The sequence below is a fragment of the Ranitomeya imitator genome, chromosome 1 (genome assembly GCF_032444005.1).
Source record: "Ranitomeya imitator isolate aRanImi1 chromosome 1, aRanImi1.pri, whole genome shotgun sequence".
Taxonomy (NCBI): domain Eukaryota; kingdom Metazoa; phylum Chordata; class Amphibia; order Anura; family Dendrobatidae; genus Ranitomeya; species Ranitomeya imitator.
The window spans coordinates 466,516,593-466,533,521 of NC_091282.1; the positions used below are offsets into that span (position 1 = coordinate 466,516,593).

The 16,929-nt window shown below is 47.2% G+C and overlaps 1 protein-coding gene across 1 annotated transcript in view; it reads left to right on the forward strand.

The window, feature by feature from the left end:
- The first annotated feature begins 2,647 nt into the window (after positions 1-2,647).
- The window catches only part of SNAPC3 (small nuclear RNA activating complex polypeptide 3), a 131,111-nt gene continuing 116,829 nt past the window's right edge, over positions 2,648-16,929 (forward strand). The window contains exon 1 of the mRNA XM_069765175.1: positions 2,648-2,910. Coding sequence (XP_069621276.1) covers positions 2,702-2,910 — 209 coding nt within the window. The 5' untranslated portion in view covers positions 2,648-2,701. The remainder of the gene's footprint in view (positions 2,911-16,929) is intronic.

Sequence of the window (16,929 nt, forward strand, 5' to 3'; positions counted from 1 at the left end):
GCAGCCTTGCAGGCTGGGGTCCTGGGTTCACATCCCATCAATGATCACTGCAAGCAGTTGGTATGTTCTCCCATGTTTGGGTGGGTTTCCTCTGGAGTCCCCCCACATTCCATAGACATACAGATAGGGAAGCTAGATTGCGAGTCCCCAATGGGGACAGAGAGGTCTACAAAGCGCTGTGGATATGATAAACTACATGGAATTATGTTTCCAAGTCATTTTTACCTCACAATAAACGTCGTAAAAATAAATCCTAAAACATAATGGTGGAATTGAGTTTTTTCACCATTTCAACACACACTGAATGTTTTCCCCCATTGTTCATTACGATGGGCGCACAATAAAGCAGCCCTCGTACGGCTATGGCGACACAAGGGTACAACTACTGGAAAGAGAGGGGAAAAAACAGCACAAAAACACAACTTGGCTATGGGGTCTTCTATTCGTCACCTTAGACCACCAGGGATTCTAGGTATACCCACTAAGCACCACAGGAATATGTGCACTCTCTCTCTGGCCGGCGTCACACTTGCGAGTTTTACGGACGTAAGAGCGCAGAATCTACGTCCGTAAAACTCGCAAAAAATACGGCACAATTATTCTCTATGCCCCTGCTCCTATTTGCCGTATTTTACTGATCAGTATTATACGGCTTTCTACGGCCGTACAAAATCGCAGCATGCTGCGTTTGTCACCGTACTGCGCAAGAAATACGCCAATGAAAGTCTATGGAAGCGTGAAAAATACGGATTACACACGGACAAGCAGTGTGACTTGCGAGAAATACGCAGCGCTGTTAGAGAGAAAAGCCGGTAATTCAGTGCGGTGTACAGTAAAATCACACTGACAGCTTACAGTAGAATAGGTAGAATAAATGTGTACACATAGAATAGGTATATATATATATATATGTCAGTGAGACACATATATGTATATATATTAATATTTATTCCAGCGCTATACAGCTTGAAAGCCGGTAATTCAATTACCGGCTTTTTCTTTCTCCTTCCTAAAACCCGACATGATTTGAGACATGGTTTACATACAGTAAACCATGTCTTCTCTCCATTTTTTTTGCAGATTCCACACTACTAATGTCAGTAGTGTGTATCTGCAAAATTTGGCCGTTCTAGCTCTTAAAATAAAGGGTTAAATGGCGGAAAAAATTGGCGTGGGCTCCCGCGCAATTTTCTCCGCCAGAGTAGTAAAGCCAGTGACTGAGGGCAGATATTAATAGCCTGGAGAGGGTCCACGGTTATTGGCCCCCCCCTGGCTAAAAACATCTGCCCCCAGCCACCCCAGAAAAGGCACATCTGGAAGATGTGCCTATTCTGGCACTTGGCCACTCTCTTCCCATTCCCGTGTAGCGGTGGGATATGGGGTAATGAAGGGTTAATGCCACCTTGCTATTGTAAGGTGACATTAAGCCTAATTAATAATGGAGAGGCGTCAATTATGACACCTATCCATTATTAATCCAATTGTAGTGAAGGGTTAAATAAAACACAAACACATTATTTAAAATTATTTTAATGAAATAAAAACAATGGTTGTTGGAGTATTTTATTCAACGCCCAATCCAGTCACTGAAGACCCTCGTTCTGTGAGTAAAAAAACATAATAAACCAACAATATACTTACCCTCCGCAGATCTGTAACGTCCAACGATGTAAATCCTTCTGAAGGGGTTAAAACATTTTGCAGAAAGGAGCTGTGCTAATGCAGGCTGCTCCTCGCTGCAAAACCCCAGGGAATGAGGCTAAAAATAGATCAATGATCTATATTTAGCTTCATTTGCGGTGAGGCGCCCTCTGCTGGCTGTTCATAGATCGTGGGAAATTACCTAGAAAGCCAGGGAGCTTGAATTACCGGCTTTCAAGCTGTCTAGCGCTGGAATAAATATTAATATATATACATATATGTGTCTCACTGACATATATATATATATATACCTATTCTATGTGTACACATTTATTCTACCTATTCTACTGTAAGCTGTCAGTGTGATTTTACTGTACACACTATATATATATAGACAGTATATATATATTTTCTTTTCTTTTTGGGACACATGGATCATTTCTATAGCGGTATGTTGGTTTTGCTAGCCTGCGAGAAAACCACGCAGTACGGATGCCATACGGATTACATACGGAGGATGCCATGCGCAAAAAACGCTGACACACCCTGCCTACGGAGGAGCTACGGACCACTATTTTCGGGACTTTTCAGCGTATTACGGCCGTAACATACGGACCGTATTGTTTTACGCTGTGTGTGACGCCGGCCTCTCTCTGCCGTCCTCATGCTACGCTGAGCTAAACCGTGTGCTGTACACTGCTGGTAATGGTAGCGAGTGCAACTAGCGACTACTGGGCTATGTGTTGTGTGTCAGGGTCCCGCCTCCCTCCGTCAGGGTCCCGCCTCCCTCCGTCAGGGTCCCGCCTCCCTCCGTCAGGGTCCCGCCTCCCTCCGTCAGGGTCCCGCCTCCCTCAGCCTCAGCGCCCAGTGAGTGCTCCGCTCTGTACATTACATGGCGCCTGCACGCTGCCAATGTTGTCATTAGGCGCAATGGCTTCTGGATCCTGTAGTTCAGGAACTCAGGTAGGACTGACATTGAATAGGCGAAGGGACTACAGTCCCCGGAATGCATTGCGGCTAGTGGAAGTTCCTGGGACAGCACGGCGCGGCGGCCGGGGAAATGGATGAAAACATTCCGGTGTATGAAGTCACGCATGTGAACACGAAGAAGATCCATGTGGCCTCCTTGGGACACGTGTGGAAACAGCACCTGACCAGCTGCGACCTGAGTCTGGCCGAAGTGTCCGGCGTGGATGTGGAGGATGACGAGCTGGCCGAGGAGCTGGGCTGCACAGCGGACACTGCCTCCGAGATCAAGAGCCTGTGCAGGTAACGGGGCCACCGTGTACTGGGAGAGGCAGAGCTTCCACTTATCACTATGGTTACCGACCACCTTCAGATCCTGTCCCCCAGGAGTCCCGACCGATGTCCTGTCACTTCGCCAGGGCGCAGAATATGGGGCATTTACCGGGCACCGGATGACGTTTAAAGGGCCACTGTCACCCCCTCCAGCCGTTAGAAACTAAAAGAGCCACCTTGTGCAGCCGTAATGCAGCATTCTGACAGGGTGGCTCTTTTAGTTTCTAACGGCTGGAGGGGGTGACAGGCATTTGTGGCATTTCAAAAGCCACTAGGAACGCTCCATGTTCTTAGGCCACATTCACACGTCAGTATTTTACATCAGTATTTGGTCAGTATTTTACATCAGTATTTGTAGCCAAAACCAGGAGTGGAACAAATAGAGGAAAAGTATAATAGAAACATATGCACCACTTCTGTATTTATCACCCACTCCTGGTTCTGGCTACAAATACTGATGTAAAATACTGAATGTGTGAACATGGCCTTAACGACCAGAGGTTTTTCCGTTTTTATTTTTCGCTCCCCTTGTTTCCAGAGCCATAACTTTTTATTTTTCTGTCAATATGGCTGTGTGAGGGCTTTTTTTTTTGAGGAGAGGGGGGGGGGCAAGTTGTAATTTTGAATGACACCATTGGTTTTAACATATGTACTGGAAAAAAATTTCAAGTGCAGTGAAATTGCAAGAAAAATACAATTACATTTTTTTTTGTTTTTTACTATGTCACTAAATGCTAAAGCTGACCTGCCATTATGATTCTCTAGGTCATTACAAGTTCATGGACACCAAACATGACTAGGTTATTTTTTATTTAAGAGGTGAAAAAAATTCAAAATTTGTTAAAGAAAAAAAAAATATTGGCGGCATTTTACGATACCTGTAGCGTTTACGTTTTTCATGAACTCGGGTCGGGTGAGGGCTTATTTTTTTTGCTCCCCGAGCTGGCGTTTTTAATGATTTCGGGGCAGATGTGGTCTTTTCATCACCAGGTTATTGCATTTTATGGCTCTGGGAAGAAAGGGAGCAAATAACAAAAAACACAAAAACAAAAATACCTTTGGTCATGAATGGGGTTAAAAATATATATATTTTTTAATACTTTTTGCATGCTTCTGTAGACTTGTGTACCAGGGTGGTCTCTCCCAGAATACAGTTACACTTAACGATTTACCAACTATCACGACCAGCAATACGACCTGGCCGTGATCGTTGGTAAGTCGTTGTGTGGTCGCTGGAGAGCTGTCACACAGACAGCTCTCCAGCGACCAACGATGCCGAGGTCCCCGGGTAACCAGGGTAAACATCGGGTTACTAAGCGCAGGGCCACGCTTAGTAACCCGATGTTTACCCTGGTTACCATTGTAAAAGTAAAAAAAAAAAAACACTACATACTTACATTCCTGTCGCGTCACCCAGCGTCAGCTTCCCTGCACTGTGTAAGTGCTGGCCGGAAAGCAGAGCGGTGACATCACCGCTGTGCTCTGCTTTACGGCCGGCCGGCGCTGACACAGTCCAGGGAAGCCGACGCTGAGGGACGTGACAGGAATGTAAGTATGTAGTGTTTTTTTTTTTTTTTTACTTTTACAATGGTAACCAGGGTAAACATCGGGTTACTAAGCGCGGCCCTGCACTTAGTTACCCGATGTTTACCCTGGTTACCAGTGAAGACATTGCTGAATCGGTGTCACACACGCCGATTCAGCGATGTCAGCGGGAAGTCCAGCGACGAAATAAAAGTCTTGATCATTCCCCAGCGACCAACGATCTCCCAGCAGGGGCATGATCGTTGGTCGCTGTCACGCATAACGATTTAGTTAACGATATCGTTATGTGTGACGGTACCTTAACTGAGAATTTAGGTTTGGTGCCAAACTATCTCTAACGTCTGCGTGCATGCACCCACCGGGCTCCCTGTGGTGGGGCCTGAGCTCATGACTTACCGGCCGTTATCTGAACACAGAAGTGGCTGTCTAATCATCCGAACGGCCGTTTAGCTGGGAGACCGTGGAGTGGCTCTTGTGCCCGTCATCTGGAGCACAGTTTTTGCCTGACAGGCTAACAGAAGGCCATTCACGTCACAGCCATTGCTTTGGGTGGAATCTAACTGTATCCAACCGTAGTCGTCCCCAAACGTGAGTCTTCTTCTTTGACAGGAATCACAAGAACAGTAGCACACTGCACACACCCGTTCTTCTTAACTCTCCTGTGTTCCTGTCACATTTGTCTCTTACTAACTGCATGCCAAGATGGCCGCCTGCAACTCTGTCATCCTTCAGTTTTCCAACTGTCGCGGGGGGCGGCTCAGACTGGTTTTCTCCCTGTGTGCCAACTGACATACAGGTGACTGTCGTATGAATCTGCAAACCGCTGCCATCCAGTGCCTAAAACACCAATATCATCTTTTCTGTTTACACAGGTAAACAGGTGTGGAGTGGGAATCTTCAACCATCCCCTCACACTTCCATAGTCTCCATAGGAGACTAAAAGCTGCAGTATTTCGATCGCCTTTGCTACACACAGGCGATGATCAGATCGCCTGTGTGTAGCAGAAATGCTCACTTGCTTTGAGCGCTGACCACAGGGCGGCACTCATAGCAATCTGGTAAATACAACCCATCGGTGACCTACGATCATGTGACGGGGTCACCAGTGGGCAAGATTAGTGACGCGCTTCCGGTAAGTTAAATGCCTCTGTCAGATTGTTAGCGTCATTTAATTAGTTAACAGCCGCGGGTGGATTGTCATGTGCCCAGGAAAGTTCAGGCTCAGCGCACCGCACCAAACGGGGAGTCCGACATGTACGTACTATTACACCACATGCCGGAAAGGGGTTAAACTCATTTTAATTGTCCATTGACTCCCAACAGACCAACCTTGCTTACTCCCCAAAAAACCCCCACTCAGACCATGGTGACATGACCGTTTTTTTCCCCTCTAATACTGCATGAAAGAATTGATCTTGCACGGACCATACTAGGACCAATGTTATACTAGATTTCTCAGATGAGCGTTCTATTTTTGTTCACAGGCTGAATGTGTGTGTAAAAAAAAAAAAAAAAAAAAAAAAAATGCAGCATGCACTAGTCTGTTACTTATTTCGGATTAGACTATTTAAGTCAATGTGTGCACAAAAATATCATATCCCATACAACAGCATCGGATTTTTATGGGTACCTTGCAACTTTTAACATAGGAAACTGTATTTGTGAACTTTGGTAACTCTGCTATATGCCATGTGGACGATTATTAGGCTAAGTGCACACCTGCCAACCTGCATATTTTTATGCCGGCTTTCGCTTGATTGTTATCTTAAGGTATTTTTACAGGCAGTATATATTAACAAGTACTTCAGTAGTTTAAAAACCCTTTATATCGGATAATCTGAGTTGTCAGTAGGGTTGCAGTTACATTGTGATTTATTGTGCCATTTAACACTTTAATCTAATACAGCTATTATAGCGTGAAACATTGCTAATCCAGCGTGATTTATGTTTTTTTCTTGTTCTTTTGGTTGGGCTGTTTTGAAAAAGTCGATTTACCATATAGCCATTCAAACCTGCATATTTTGATGCTGGTTTTTTGCTCGTACATGGTCTTTAGATATTATTATTGATAAATCTAGCTGCCACTTTCATGCTTTAAGCTTTACACCAGCACTTTAACAATTTCTTTTTTTGATTTATTTACAAAGAATTGGAAACTGCTACAATTGATTTTTTTTTCCCCTGGATTCATGTATTCCTTACGCTTACCTATTAATACAGTATTTTAGCGGTTTTGAGGCACTATTTTAATTGAATGTTTTGTCTGTTGGCATATATGTTAATAAAATTGTAACTTTTAAAAAAAAACTACAACACTCTTTGATTCAACGCGGTTTAATAACATGATCGTTGGTCAGTATGTATAAGTACACACGTTGCAGAATTGCCGCAGAAATTCCGCAACTCCTGCCGCGAGTATATCGCATGCGGAATTGGCATGCGTATTCAGGCTAAACACTAGCGTTTTACAAGCGTAATTAGCTTGCAGAATGCTAGCGTTTTCCAAGCGATCTGTAGCATCGCTTGGAAAACTGACAGGTTGGTCACACTTGTCAAACTTAGTGTTTGACAAGTGTGGCCAACTTTTTACTATAGATGCCTATGCAGCATCAATAGTAAAAAGATAGAATGTTAAAAATAATTAAAAAAAAAAAAAAGGTTGTTCTCACCTTCCGGCGTCCCGATCTCCTAAGTCACAGATCTTCCGGTCACAGGGATGCTGTGTGCGAAGGACCTGGGATGACGTCACGGTCACGTGACCAGGACGTCATCGCAGGTCCTTCGCACACAGCATCCCTGTGACCGGAAGGCGCCGCGTGCACTGCTGAGAGGCGGGAGGACTCCAGGGGCCAGCAGAAGGTGTGAATATCACTATTTTTTATTTTAATTATTTTTTTTTAACAATTACGGTTTATGGTGCCCAGTCCGTGGAGGAGAGTCTCCTCTCCTCCACCCTGGGTACCATCTGCACATGATCCGCTTACTTCCCGCATGGTGTGCATAGCCCCATGCTCCCGTAGGTGGATGAATGCATTCCTATGTGTGCGGGTTCCCCGCGATTCCGCAAATTAATGAACATGCTGCGTTTTTTTTCCGGAATGCGTTTCCGCTCGTGCACTAGAAAACGGGATAACAAATTCCAAGTGCGGTAAAATTCCCCAAAAAAAGTGCAATCCCACACTTGTTTTTTGTTTGGCTTTTTTGCTAGGTTTACTAAATGCTAAAACTGATCTGCCATTGTGATTTTCCACGTCATTACGAGTTCATAGACACCAAACATGTTTAGGTTATTTTTTATCTAAGAGGTAAAAAAAAAAATTCCAAGCTTTGCTAAAAAATATTTTAAAAAAAGCTTAATTTTCCGATACCCGTAGCGTCTTCATTTTTCGTGTTCTGGGGTTGGGTGAGGGTTTATTCTTTGCACGCCAAGCTGACGTTTTTTATGATACCATTTTGGTTCAGATACGATCTTTTGATCGCCTGTTATTGCATTTTAATGCAATGTCGCTGCGACCAAAAAAAGTAATTCTGGCATTTTGATTCTTTTTCTCGCTATGCCGTTAAGCGATCAGGTTAATCCTTTTTTTTAAATTTATTTTATTGATCAGTCAATTCTGAACGCGGAGATACCAAATATTTGTATATTTGATTTCTCCAGTCACCTTCCACGACAGCAGTATCGGAGGATGTCTCCTCGCCCTAATAGGGGACAGGAAACAGAGGTTAAATACTCCTCCCCTTCCTGCAACCACCAGTGTTTTTCCTGTCCCCTATGGGGCATGAAGAGGTTCTCTGATAGTGCTGCCGTGGCTGGCGATCGGAGCACTGTTACCTTAATTTGCCGGGCAGTCGAGTTCGGAGGCTCCGCTCTCCTCCTCCTGTGACTGCTTCCATCTCCGCGTCCACCGCGCGACTTGGGACACCTATCCAACCCTTCCTGCGCTTCCTCGTGGGGCAAAGCAGGGCGGTGAAGCGCATCGGGGTCCTCCTTTAGCTCCCCGGCTCTCTCCTCCCTCCTCGCTGCTGCCGAAGGCCGCGCACACGCATCGGAAGTGACGCGTCCGAACTTCCGGTTTCGTCTCCATGCGCTGGAGCTGGCGCCGGCCGACGTCCTAATCCTGCGGCAGCCATGACGGGCGATTACTGACATCACCCCCTACGGACCCTGGGGAGGAGGAGGAGCACTAAATTTGCTGGTGACCTCGATGCACATATATTCCTGGTCGGGGGAAGCCTCCAGGTAAGGCCTCTGTCTATGTCCCTTTCCGACCGGTGACTGACTGACCCTATGGACGGCGACAAACTCCTGCACTCTGCTTCTGCAGAGCCCAGCGTTCATCCTCCTACTGTAAGTAGAGGATGAGGTCCCTTGCTGTTCAGTTATTTATGAAGTGACTTAGTCCACCTTTCTCTTTTTAGGGAGACAATGTCCCTGCCCCTAGAAAAGATAAGATACCCAGCCGCAAGTGTGGTGCATGTGTGTCCAAGCTTCCCTCCACTTATAAGAAAAAGCTCTGCCAACCATGCACGGATGAAGTGCTGCGTAGTGAACAGCCCTCTCTTCTGGACAGCATCAGAACCCTCATCAAACAGGAGGTCCAGTCCTCTATGGCGGCCCTGTCTCAGGCCCCGACACCACAGCCCCCTCCTCCTAAGAAAAGGAAGATGGTTCCTATTGAATCTGACTCGGGGGAGATCCATACCTCGGATTCAGAGGTCATTTGGGAGAATGAGGGTTCTACTTCCACCCCCAAATCTGATAATAACAAATATATCTTCTCTTCCGAAGATATGGAAAAGCTAATTTCCATGGTGAGGGTCACCATGGGGGTGGAGAAGGAGGTAGCGAGTCACTCCGTTCAGGATGATATGTTTGGAGGGTTAAAGCCTTGGACCCCGAAGGGGTTCCCTATACATGAGAATATTGAAAATCTTGTCCTTCATGAGTGGGGCCTACCTGAGAAAGGTTTGAGTGTCCCATCAGAATTAAAGAATCGTTTCCCTCTTGATGGGAACTGTTCTTTATGGGAAATTCCTAAAGTAAATGTACAGGTGTCCAGGGTAACCAAAAAAAAATGGCTCTACCCTTTGAGGATTCCTCTCAGCTCAAAGATCTTATGGATCGAAAAATCGAGAGCTTACTAAGGAAATCCTTGGACACATCTACTAATCTGCTGAAGACAAATGTGTTGCCAGATCCCTATTTCTCTGGTTACGTACCTTAGAAAATCACCTTTCTCAGGGGACATCAAGTTAGGAGATTCTAAATTCCCTACCACTACTTCAGAAGGCAACAGGGTTCCTTGCGGATGCTTCTGCTGAATCTGTACGGGCAGCCGGTAGGTCTGCAGTTCTCTCTATTTCTGCTAGGAGAGCTCTATGGCTTATATCCTGGGAAGGTGACATAACTTCTAAAGGTACCATTACACTTAAATAACTTCTAAAGGTACCATTACACTTAACGATTTACTAACGATCACGACCAGCGATACGACCTGGCCGTGATCGTTGGTAAGTCGTTGTGTGGTCACTGGAGAGCTGTCACACAGACAGCTCTCCAGCAGCCAACGATGCCGAAGTCCCCGGGTAACCAGGGTAAACATCGGGTTACTAAGCGCAGGGCCGCGCTTAGTAACCCGATGTTTACCCTGGTTACCATTGTAAAATTAAAAAAAAAACCACTATATACTTACATTCCTGTCGCGTCCCCCAGCGTCAGCTTCCCTGCACTGTGTAAGCGCTGGCCGGAAAGCAGAGCGTTGACGTCAACCCTGTGCTCTGCTTTACGGCCGGCCGGCGCTGTCACTGGGGGACGCAGGGAAGCTGACGCTGAAGGACGTGACAGGAATGTAAGTATGTAGCGTTTTTTTTTTTTTTAACTTTTACAATGGTAACCAGGGTAAACATCGGGTTACTAAGCGCGGCCCTGCGCTTAGTAACCCAATGTTTACCCTGGTTAACAGTGAAGACATCGCTGAATCGGCGTCACACACGCCAATTCAGAGATGTCAGCGGGTGATCCAGCTACGAAATAAAGTCCTGATCATTTCCCAGCGACCAACGATCTCCCAGCAGGGGCCTGATCGTTGGTCGCTGTCACGCATAACGATTTCATTAACGATATCGTTGCTACGTCACAAAAAGCAACGATATCGTTATGTGTGACGGTACCTTAAGTCCATACTATGTGGTATTCCCTTTCAGGGACATTATATGTACGGGCCAGCCCTCGATGACATCCTAGAGAAGGCTACAGATAAAAAGAAAGCTCTAGGAAACTCTTTTTTTCGTCCCTCTCGTGAGCAAGTCCCCCAGAGAGATTACAGGGGTAAAGGTAAAACGGGTCGGTGGAGCTACCCCAAAGGTGGTAAAACCAGGAACATCCTTGTTCCCCAAATCCCAGCAGTCCCCTGAGAAACAATGACTGCTCTTCGGTCCGGGGCCGACTCTCAGGCTTTCTTTCCCAATGGCAGGCCATCACCACAAATCAGCGGGTGCTGAGTACCATACAGGAAGGCATGAGGTTAGAATTCGAGAGTCCTCCTCCCCACCGTCTAACAATTACCACACTACAGACTCCACACCTTTGGGAATCCCTCAATGCTGATATTCTCGGTCTGTTTCAGGCAGGAGTAATCTCCCGGGTACCTCATCAGGAAATAAGAGAAGGTCACTATTCTCACCTATTTTTGGTGAAAAAGCCCTCTGCGAAACACCGGGTTATCATAAACCTGAAACCCCTAAATCAAGTGATCAAATATTGAAGATTCAAAATGGAATCAATCAGATCAGCAATCCTGCTGATTGGTCAGAACTGGGTAATGGCTATGGCAGATCTGAGTGACGCATGCTATCATGTGTCGATACATCCCGACCACAGGAAGTTTCTCAGATTTGCAGTGGGCCAAAACCATTGAGCCAGCCATTATCAATTCAATGTCCTTCCATTCGGAGTCTCATCAGCTCCACGGGTCTTTACCAAGATCATGTCAGAAGCAGTGATCTTCATCCGGATCTGTATCATCCCGTACCTGGACGATTTTCTTATTGTCGCTCCATCCATTCCTCGTCTGAATCAGGATGTGACGAAGGTCCTGGATATCCTGAAATCACTGGGGTGGATTCCGAACTTGGAGAAGTTGGACCTCCATCCATCTTCGAGGAAAAAATTCCTAGTTCTTCTGGACTCGAGGAAAAGAATGTCCTTCTTCCCCAGGGACCGTCAAGTCGATCTCGTCCACAGGATCTCCAGGTTCAGGAGTCAGAGGACTTTGACCTTAAGAGACTCGATGTCAATCCTGGGTTCATTGACATCTTGCATCCAAGCAGTCTCCTGGGCCCAGGCCCACACAAGAGTCCTTCAGTCCCACATCCTGATGCATTCAAAAGGACGCCAGAATGCATTAACCAGGAGGATTCCTCTTCCCACTCACGTAAAATCCTCCCTCATGGTGGTTGAACTCCCAGAACCTTCAGCGAGGAGTCAGCTGGGATCAAATTCCTCTGAAGGTGCTCACAACAGATGCAAGCCAGAGAGGTTGGGGCGCCATGATGGAAGGTTCCCACTTCCAAGGGTTGTGGCCCCCAAACATCAGGTCCAGATCCTCGAATCTGAGGAAGCTAAAAGCGGTGGAGGAGGCGCTAAAAGCCGCATCTATCCTCATCCAAGGTCACCATGTACGTGTAATGTCCGACAACACGACTACAGTGGCCTTTAGTTCGACACCAGGGAGTCATGAAATACACCAGCCTGAAGTTAACTGCTGCAAGGATTTTTTTCCCATCATACATGACGGCACCACTAGAGAGGGGATCCGCCCATCAAGGACAGGAAACCTTCAAGATAAAAGGGGCGGCTGCTCTCTCCACATCAATTGGTTTCCTGTCCTTGACAGGGAACCCTCAAGATGAAGACTTCTGATGAAGACAGAAGAGGATGCCTAGGCCTGGGTCGGGTGGATTTGGGCAGGCGCTGGTGTGCTGCACCCGTCACCAGGTACCGGTAGTCACCTCGGGGGCCATGTATTCCATGCCCCCCCCTGAGCGAAGCATGGCCACAGCCCGTGAGGCGAATGCCCGGGTGAAGATAGGGCCTCGGAGGCCACGGCGGTGTAACCTCCCTGTACCCGCAAGAAATTCTGCCTGCTGTTTAAGTCCTCGGGGGCCACAGTAATGTGCCCCTCCCTGTTGACTTAGGGTGGCCATGCAGCCTGTGAAGCACATCGGTGCCCGGGCATTTTAGAGCTCCTCGGTGTATGGGATACTCCCTGTTGAGCACACAGCAACCCTCCCCTCCCCATTCCCCAAAGACGGATGGTACCTGCAAGGAGCAGCATGGTGTTTCTCCCGGTGAAGCAAGGTATGGGGGCAGCATTGCGGGACGTAATGGAGCTGCAGGGGTGAGGGTAAGGCTGTGCACGCGCCCTCCTCGGCGCTTTTCACCCCGCGACCGGAAGTGAGGGGGCGTGTCTATGCGGCGCTGATGCTGGAAGCAGGGAAGCGCATCGCCGACTCTGGACCCGGGATCAAGCGGGGATCAGAGGAGGGGCCGAAAGATCAGTGTGCACCCCGGGGTTGCCAAGGAAGCGCATAAGCCGGTACTCAATGCGCACGCGTCAGCCAGGCCGGCGCTCTGACAGTCATGCTGCGCAGACGTCGCGCTGGGCAGCCTGGAGAGCGCGCACCGGAAGTGGTTGCCGGGTGCTCGCTCAGGTATCATTTCACTGCGCAAGCGTCGCGCTGGGGGCCGGCATAGCAGGATCAACCAGGTGATTAATTGCATCTATTAGCACCGGAAGTGGTGCAGGCACGATCAGCCAGGTAATCAAATCATGACAGGTGCGCACATGCACCTGACTACTGAAGCAACCAGTAATGGCAGGATCAACCAGGTGATCCATTAAAAAAAAAGAAAAAAAAAAAGAGGGAGTGAATCTATTTAAACGAACCAGGAGTGCTGCCCTGTGTCACTAAACCAGGCCAGGTTGAAGGTGGCTACTCTTGTTACGTGGTGGTGTGTAAGATGGAGATCTTTTCACCAGAACATTTAATGCCACAGCAAGAGGTGCAGGAGAGGCGGTCTCGCTCAAGTGAAAAGAGCCAGATCCGCCATGGCAGCAGCAGAAGCCGGTCGGACAGCGTACGGACAGATCGGCATACCAAGGAGGGGTCTCTAGTCTCATTGGGAGACACGGAGAAAACCAATCAACCTCCGGATCCGGTACCCGTACTTTGAAAGCATCCGAGTGGTGAGTGAACTTCGAGAAAGTCCAGCACGCTAATGTCTGTTCTTTTCTCTTATCTCCGTCTCTCCCCTCTTTTCTTACATACATTAGGGGCTGGAGTATAGGAGGTCCCCAAAAAGTATAAGGCAAAAGCTAAAAATAAGGAATGTCCCTTATGTAAAAAGCCTTTAAAGACATCTTGGGGTAAAAGATTGTGTCAGGAGTGTGTCAACAAGACAGTGGCGGAGGAAACACCCTCCTTTACGGAGAGCCTAAGATCTCTGATCCAGTCCGAGGTCTCTAGGTCTGTAAAAGCGTTACAGACAGCCCACACAGATGCCAGATCTAGGGACAGATCCAGCCCCTCAGTAGCATCCCAAATGGATTGCTCGGAGTCAGAGGAGGACTCAGATAAAGCCCGCTGCTCAGATAGTAGCTCAGAGGAGGAGGATACATTTCCAGCGGAGGCTACGGATAAGCTTATAAAAGCTGTTCGCTCTACCATGGGGCTGGTAGACGAGAAGGCAAAAAAGACAGCCCAAGAACTAATGTTCAGTGGTCTGCAAAAGAAAAAACGGAGGTCATTCCCTATTAATGAACAGCTACAAGAGCTGATTAAGAGGGAATGGCAGAAACCGGAGAAAGTCCCAAATGGTCAACTCCCTAAAGAGAGGATATCCTTTTGAGGAGGAGGCGTCCTCATCTTGGGATAGAGCCCCAAAAATTGATGTGGCAATTTCAAAAGTTGCCAGAAAATCCTCCCTGCCATTCGAGGATCTAGGTTCTCTAAAAGAACCTCTGGATAGAAAGGTGGACAGTTCCCTGAAGACAGCATGGGAAGCCTCGACAGGAGCACTAAGGCCAGCTATTGCGGCCACTTGTGTAGCCAGATCCCTTAAAATCTGGATAGATAACCTGGAAGATCAGGTAGAACAAAAAGTTCCCAGAGAGACTATCCTAGAGGCAATATCGGCCATGAGAGCAGCGGCAGTATTTCTAGCCAAGGCGTGAGCAGACTCATCTAGACTGGCAGCAAAGTCAGCAGCTTTAGCCAACACAGGACGCCATGCGGTATGGCTTAAATGCTGGCCGGGAGATACTCAGGCAAAGATGAAGCTTTGCTCTTTGCCATGTGAGGGGAACTTCCTGTTTGGACCGGCATTAGACGAAGTGTTAAAAAAAGCCCGTGACAAAAAGAAGAATTTTCCAAAGCAGCCATTTCAGCCCTTTCGGCGCTCCTTTCAGAGAGGCCGAAAGTTCCGAAGACAGCAGTTTAGAGACCGAGACAGGAGCAACTTGGACAAGCGATCCAGGGGAGGAAAAGGCTTCTATTTTGGCAAGTCCCCCAGAGACACCAAAAAACCCTCCCAGTGATGGTCCTTCTCAGGTGGGAGGGATGCTCTCTCACTTCCTTCAGGCCTGGGAGAGAATCTCCTCCAGCATATGGATCCGACAGATCATAGGATCAGGCCTAAAATTAAAATTCCACCACTGGCCTCCAAGAAGATATATGCAGACCCCGGTACAGTCCTCCCAAGAGAAACAAGACAGTCTGGAAGGGGAAGTAACATCACTCCTAGACAAGCACGTCTTGGAAGAAGTTCCAAAAGAGGAAAGGGGGGAAGGATTTTATTCCCCCCTTTTTCTCATAAAAAAAAACGGACAGTTCTTGGAGGACAATAATAAATTTAAAAGGCCTCAACAAATACCTAATAATTCCATCCTTCAAAATGGAAACAATAAAATCAGCAGTGAAGCTCCTATATCCTCGGTGTTACATGGCGGTCCTAGACCTAAAGGACGCTTATTACCACGTCCCAATCGGACAACAAGATCGTCAGTTCCTCAAAGTGGCAGTTCAGATGGGGTCCCAGTTGCGTCACTTTCAGTACAGGGCTCTGCCCTTTGGGATAGCAACAGCCCCACGAGTGTTTACAAAACTGATTGCAGAGGTCACAGCACATCTCAGAGAAAAAGATACTCTGATAATACCCTATTTGGACGACTTCCTGATAGTGGGAAAGAACTTTTTGCACTGTCAGGAGCAGGTCAGAATAGTGATGGACACTCTACAAACACTAGGATGGCAACTGAACCTCAAGATATCCAAACTAGAGCCAGCAATGGTCCAGAACTTCCTAGAGATAACGGTAGACTCCGTGGCGCAGGAGTGTCGCCTCCCAGTGGAAAAAGAAGAAAAAATCAAACGGGCAGCACGGTGGCGCAGTGGTTAGCACAGCAGCCTTGCAGCGCTGGAGTCGTGGGTTCAAACCCCACCAAGGACAACATCTGCAAAGAGTTTGTATGTTCTCTCCGTGTTTGCGTGGGTTTCCTCCAGGTTCTCTGGTTTCCTCCCACATTTAGGGAATTTAGATTGTGAGTCCCATCGGGGACAGTGATGATAATGTGTGCCAACTGTAAAGCGCTACGGAATATGTTAGCGCTATATAAAAATAAAGATTATTATTATTATTATTAAACAAATGATTATGACAACAATAAAAAAAAAACAGATAACTTTAAGAAGAGTCATGTCGGTATTGGGGTCCCTAACCTGCATACCGGCAGTAAAATGGGCCCAGTTCCATGCAAGAGAACTGCAATGGTGTGTTTTGCAGAACGACCTGGAACTTCAGGGGCAGCTAGAGCAGAAGCTCATTCTCCCGGTCTCTGTACTCCAATTACTCAGATGGTGGTTACAGATAGTCATCTCCGAGAGGAGTTCCCTGGACATACACAGCCTCCAAAGTAATCACAACGGATGCCAGTCCATGGGGGTGGGGAGCTCACTCAGACACACTATGTGGGTCCAAGACCCCTGGGCTCAAGAGGAGAAAAATCTATCCTCAAACGAGTGGGAACTCCTAGCAATCGAAAGAGCGCTAAAGAGGTTACTTCCACACTTGACAGGGCATCATGTCAGAGTCCTATCAAACAACCGAACAGCGGTCGCATAAGTGAACCACCAAGGGGGCACACATTCTCGGTCACTGATGCACATAGCCGAAAGACTCATGACTCTAGCCGAAGGGCATTTCCTCTCATTATCGGCCCTGCATATTCGAGGTGTGGACAATATAAAGGCAGACTTTTTGAGCAGGAACCACTTAAGGCAAGGGGAATGGTCCTTAAAAAAGTAAATTTTTCAACGGATAGTGCACATGTGGGGAAGACCCAGTGTAGACCTCTTTGCCTCAAAAGCCAACAAAAAAGTTCAAAC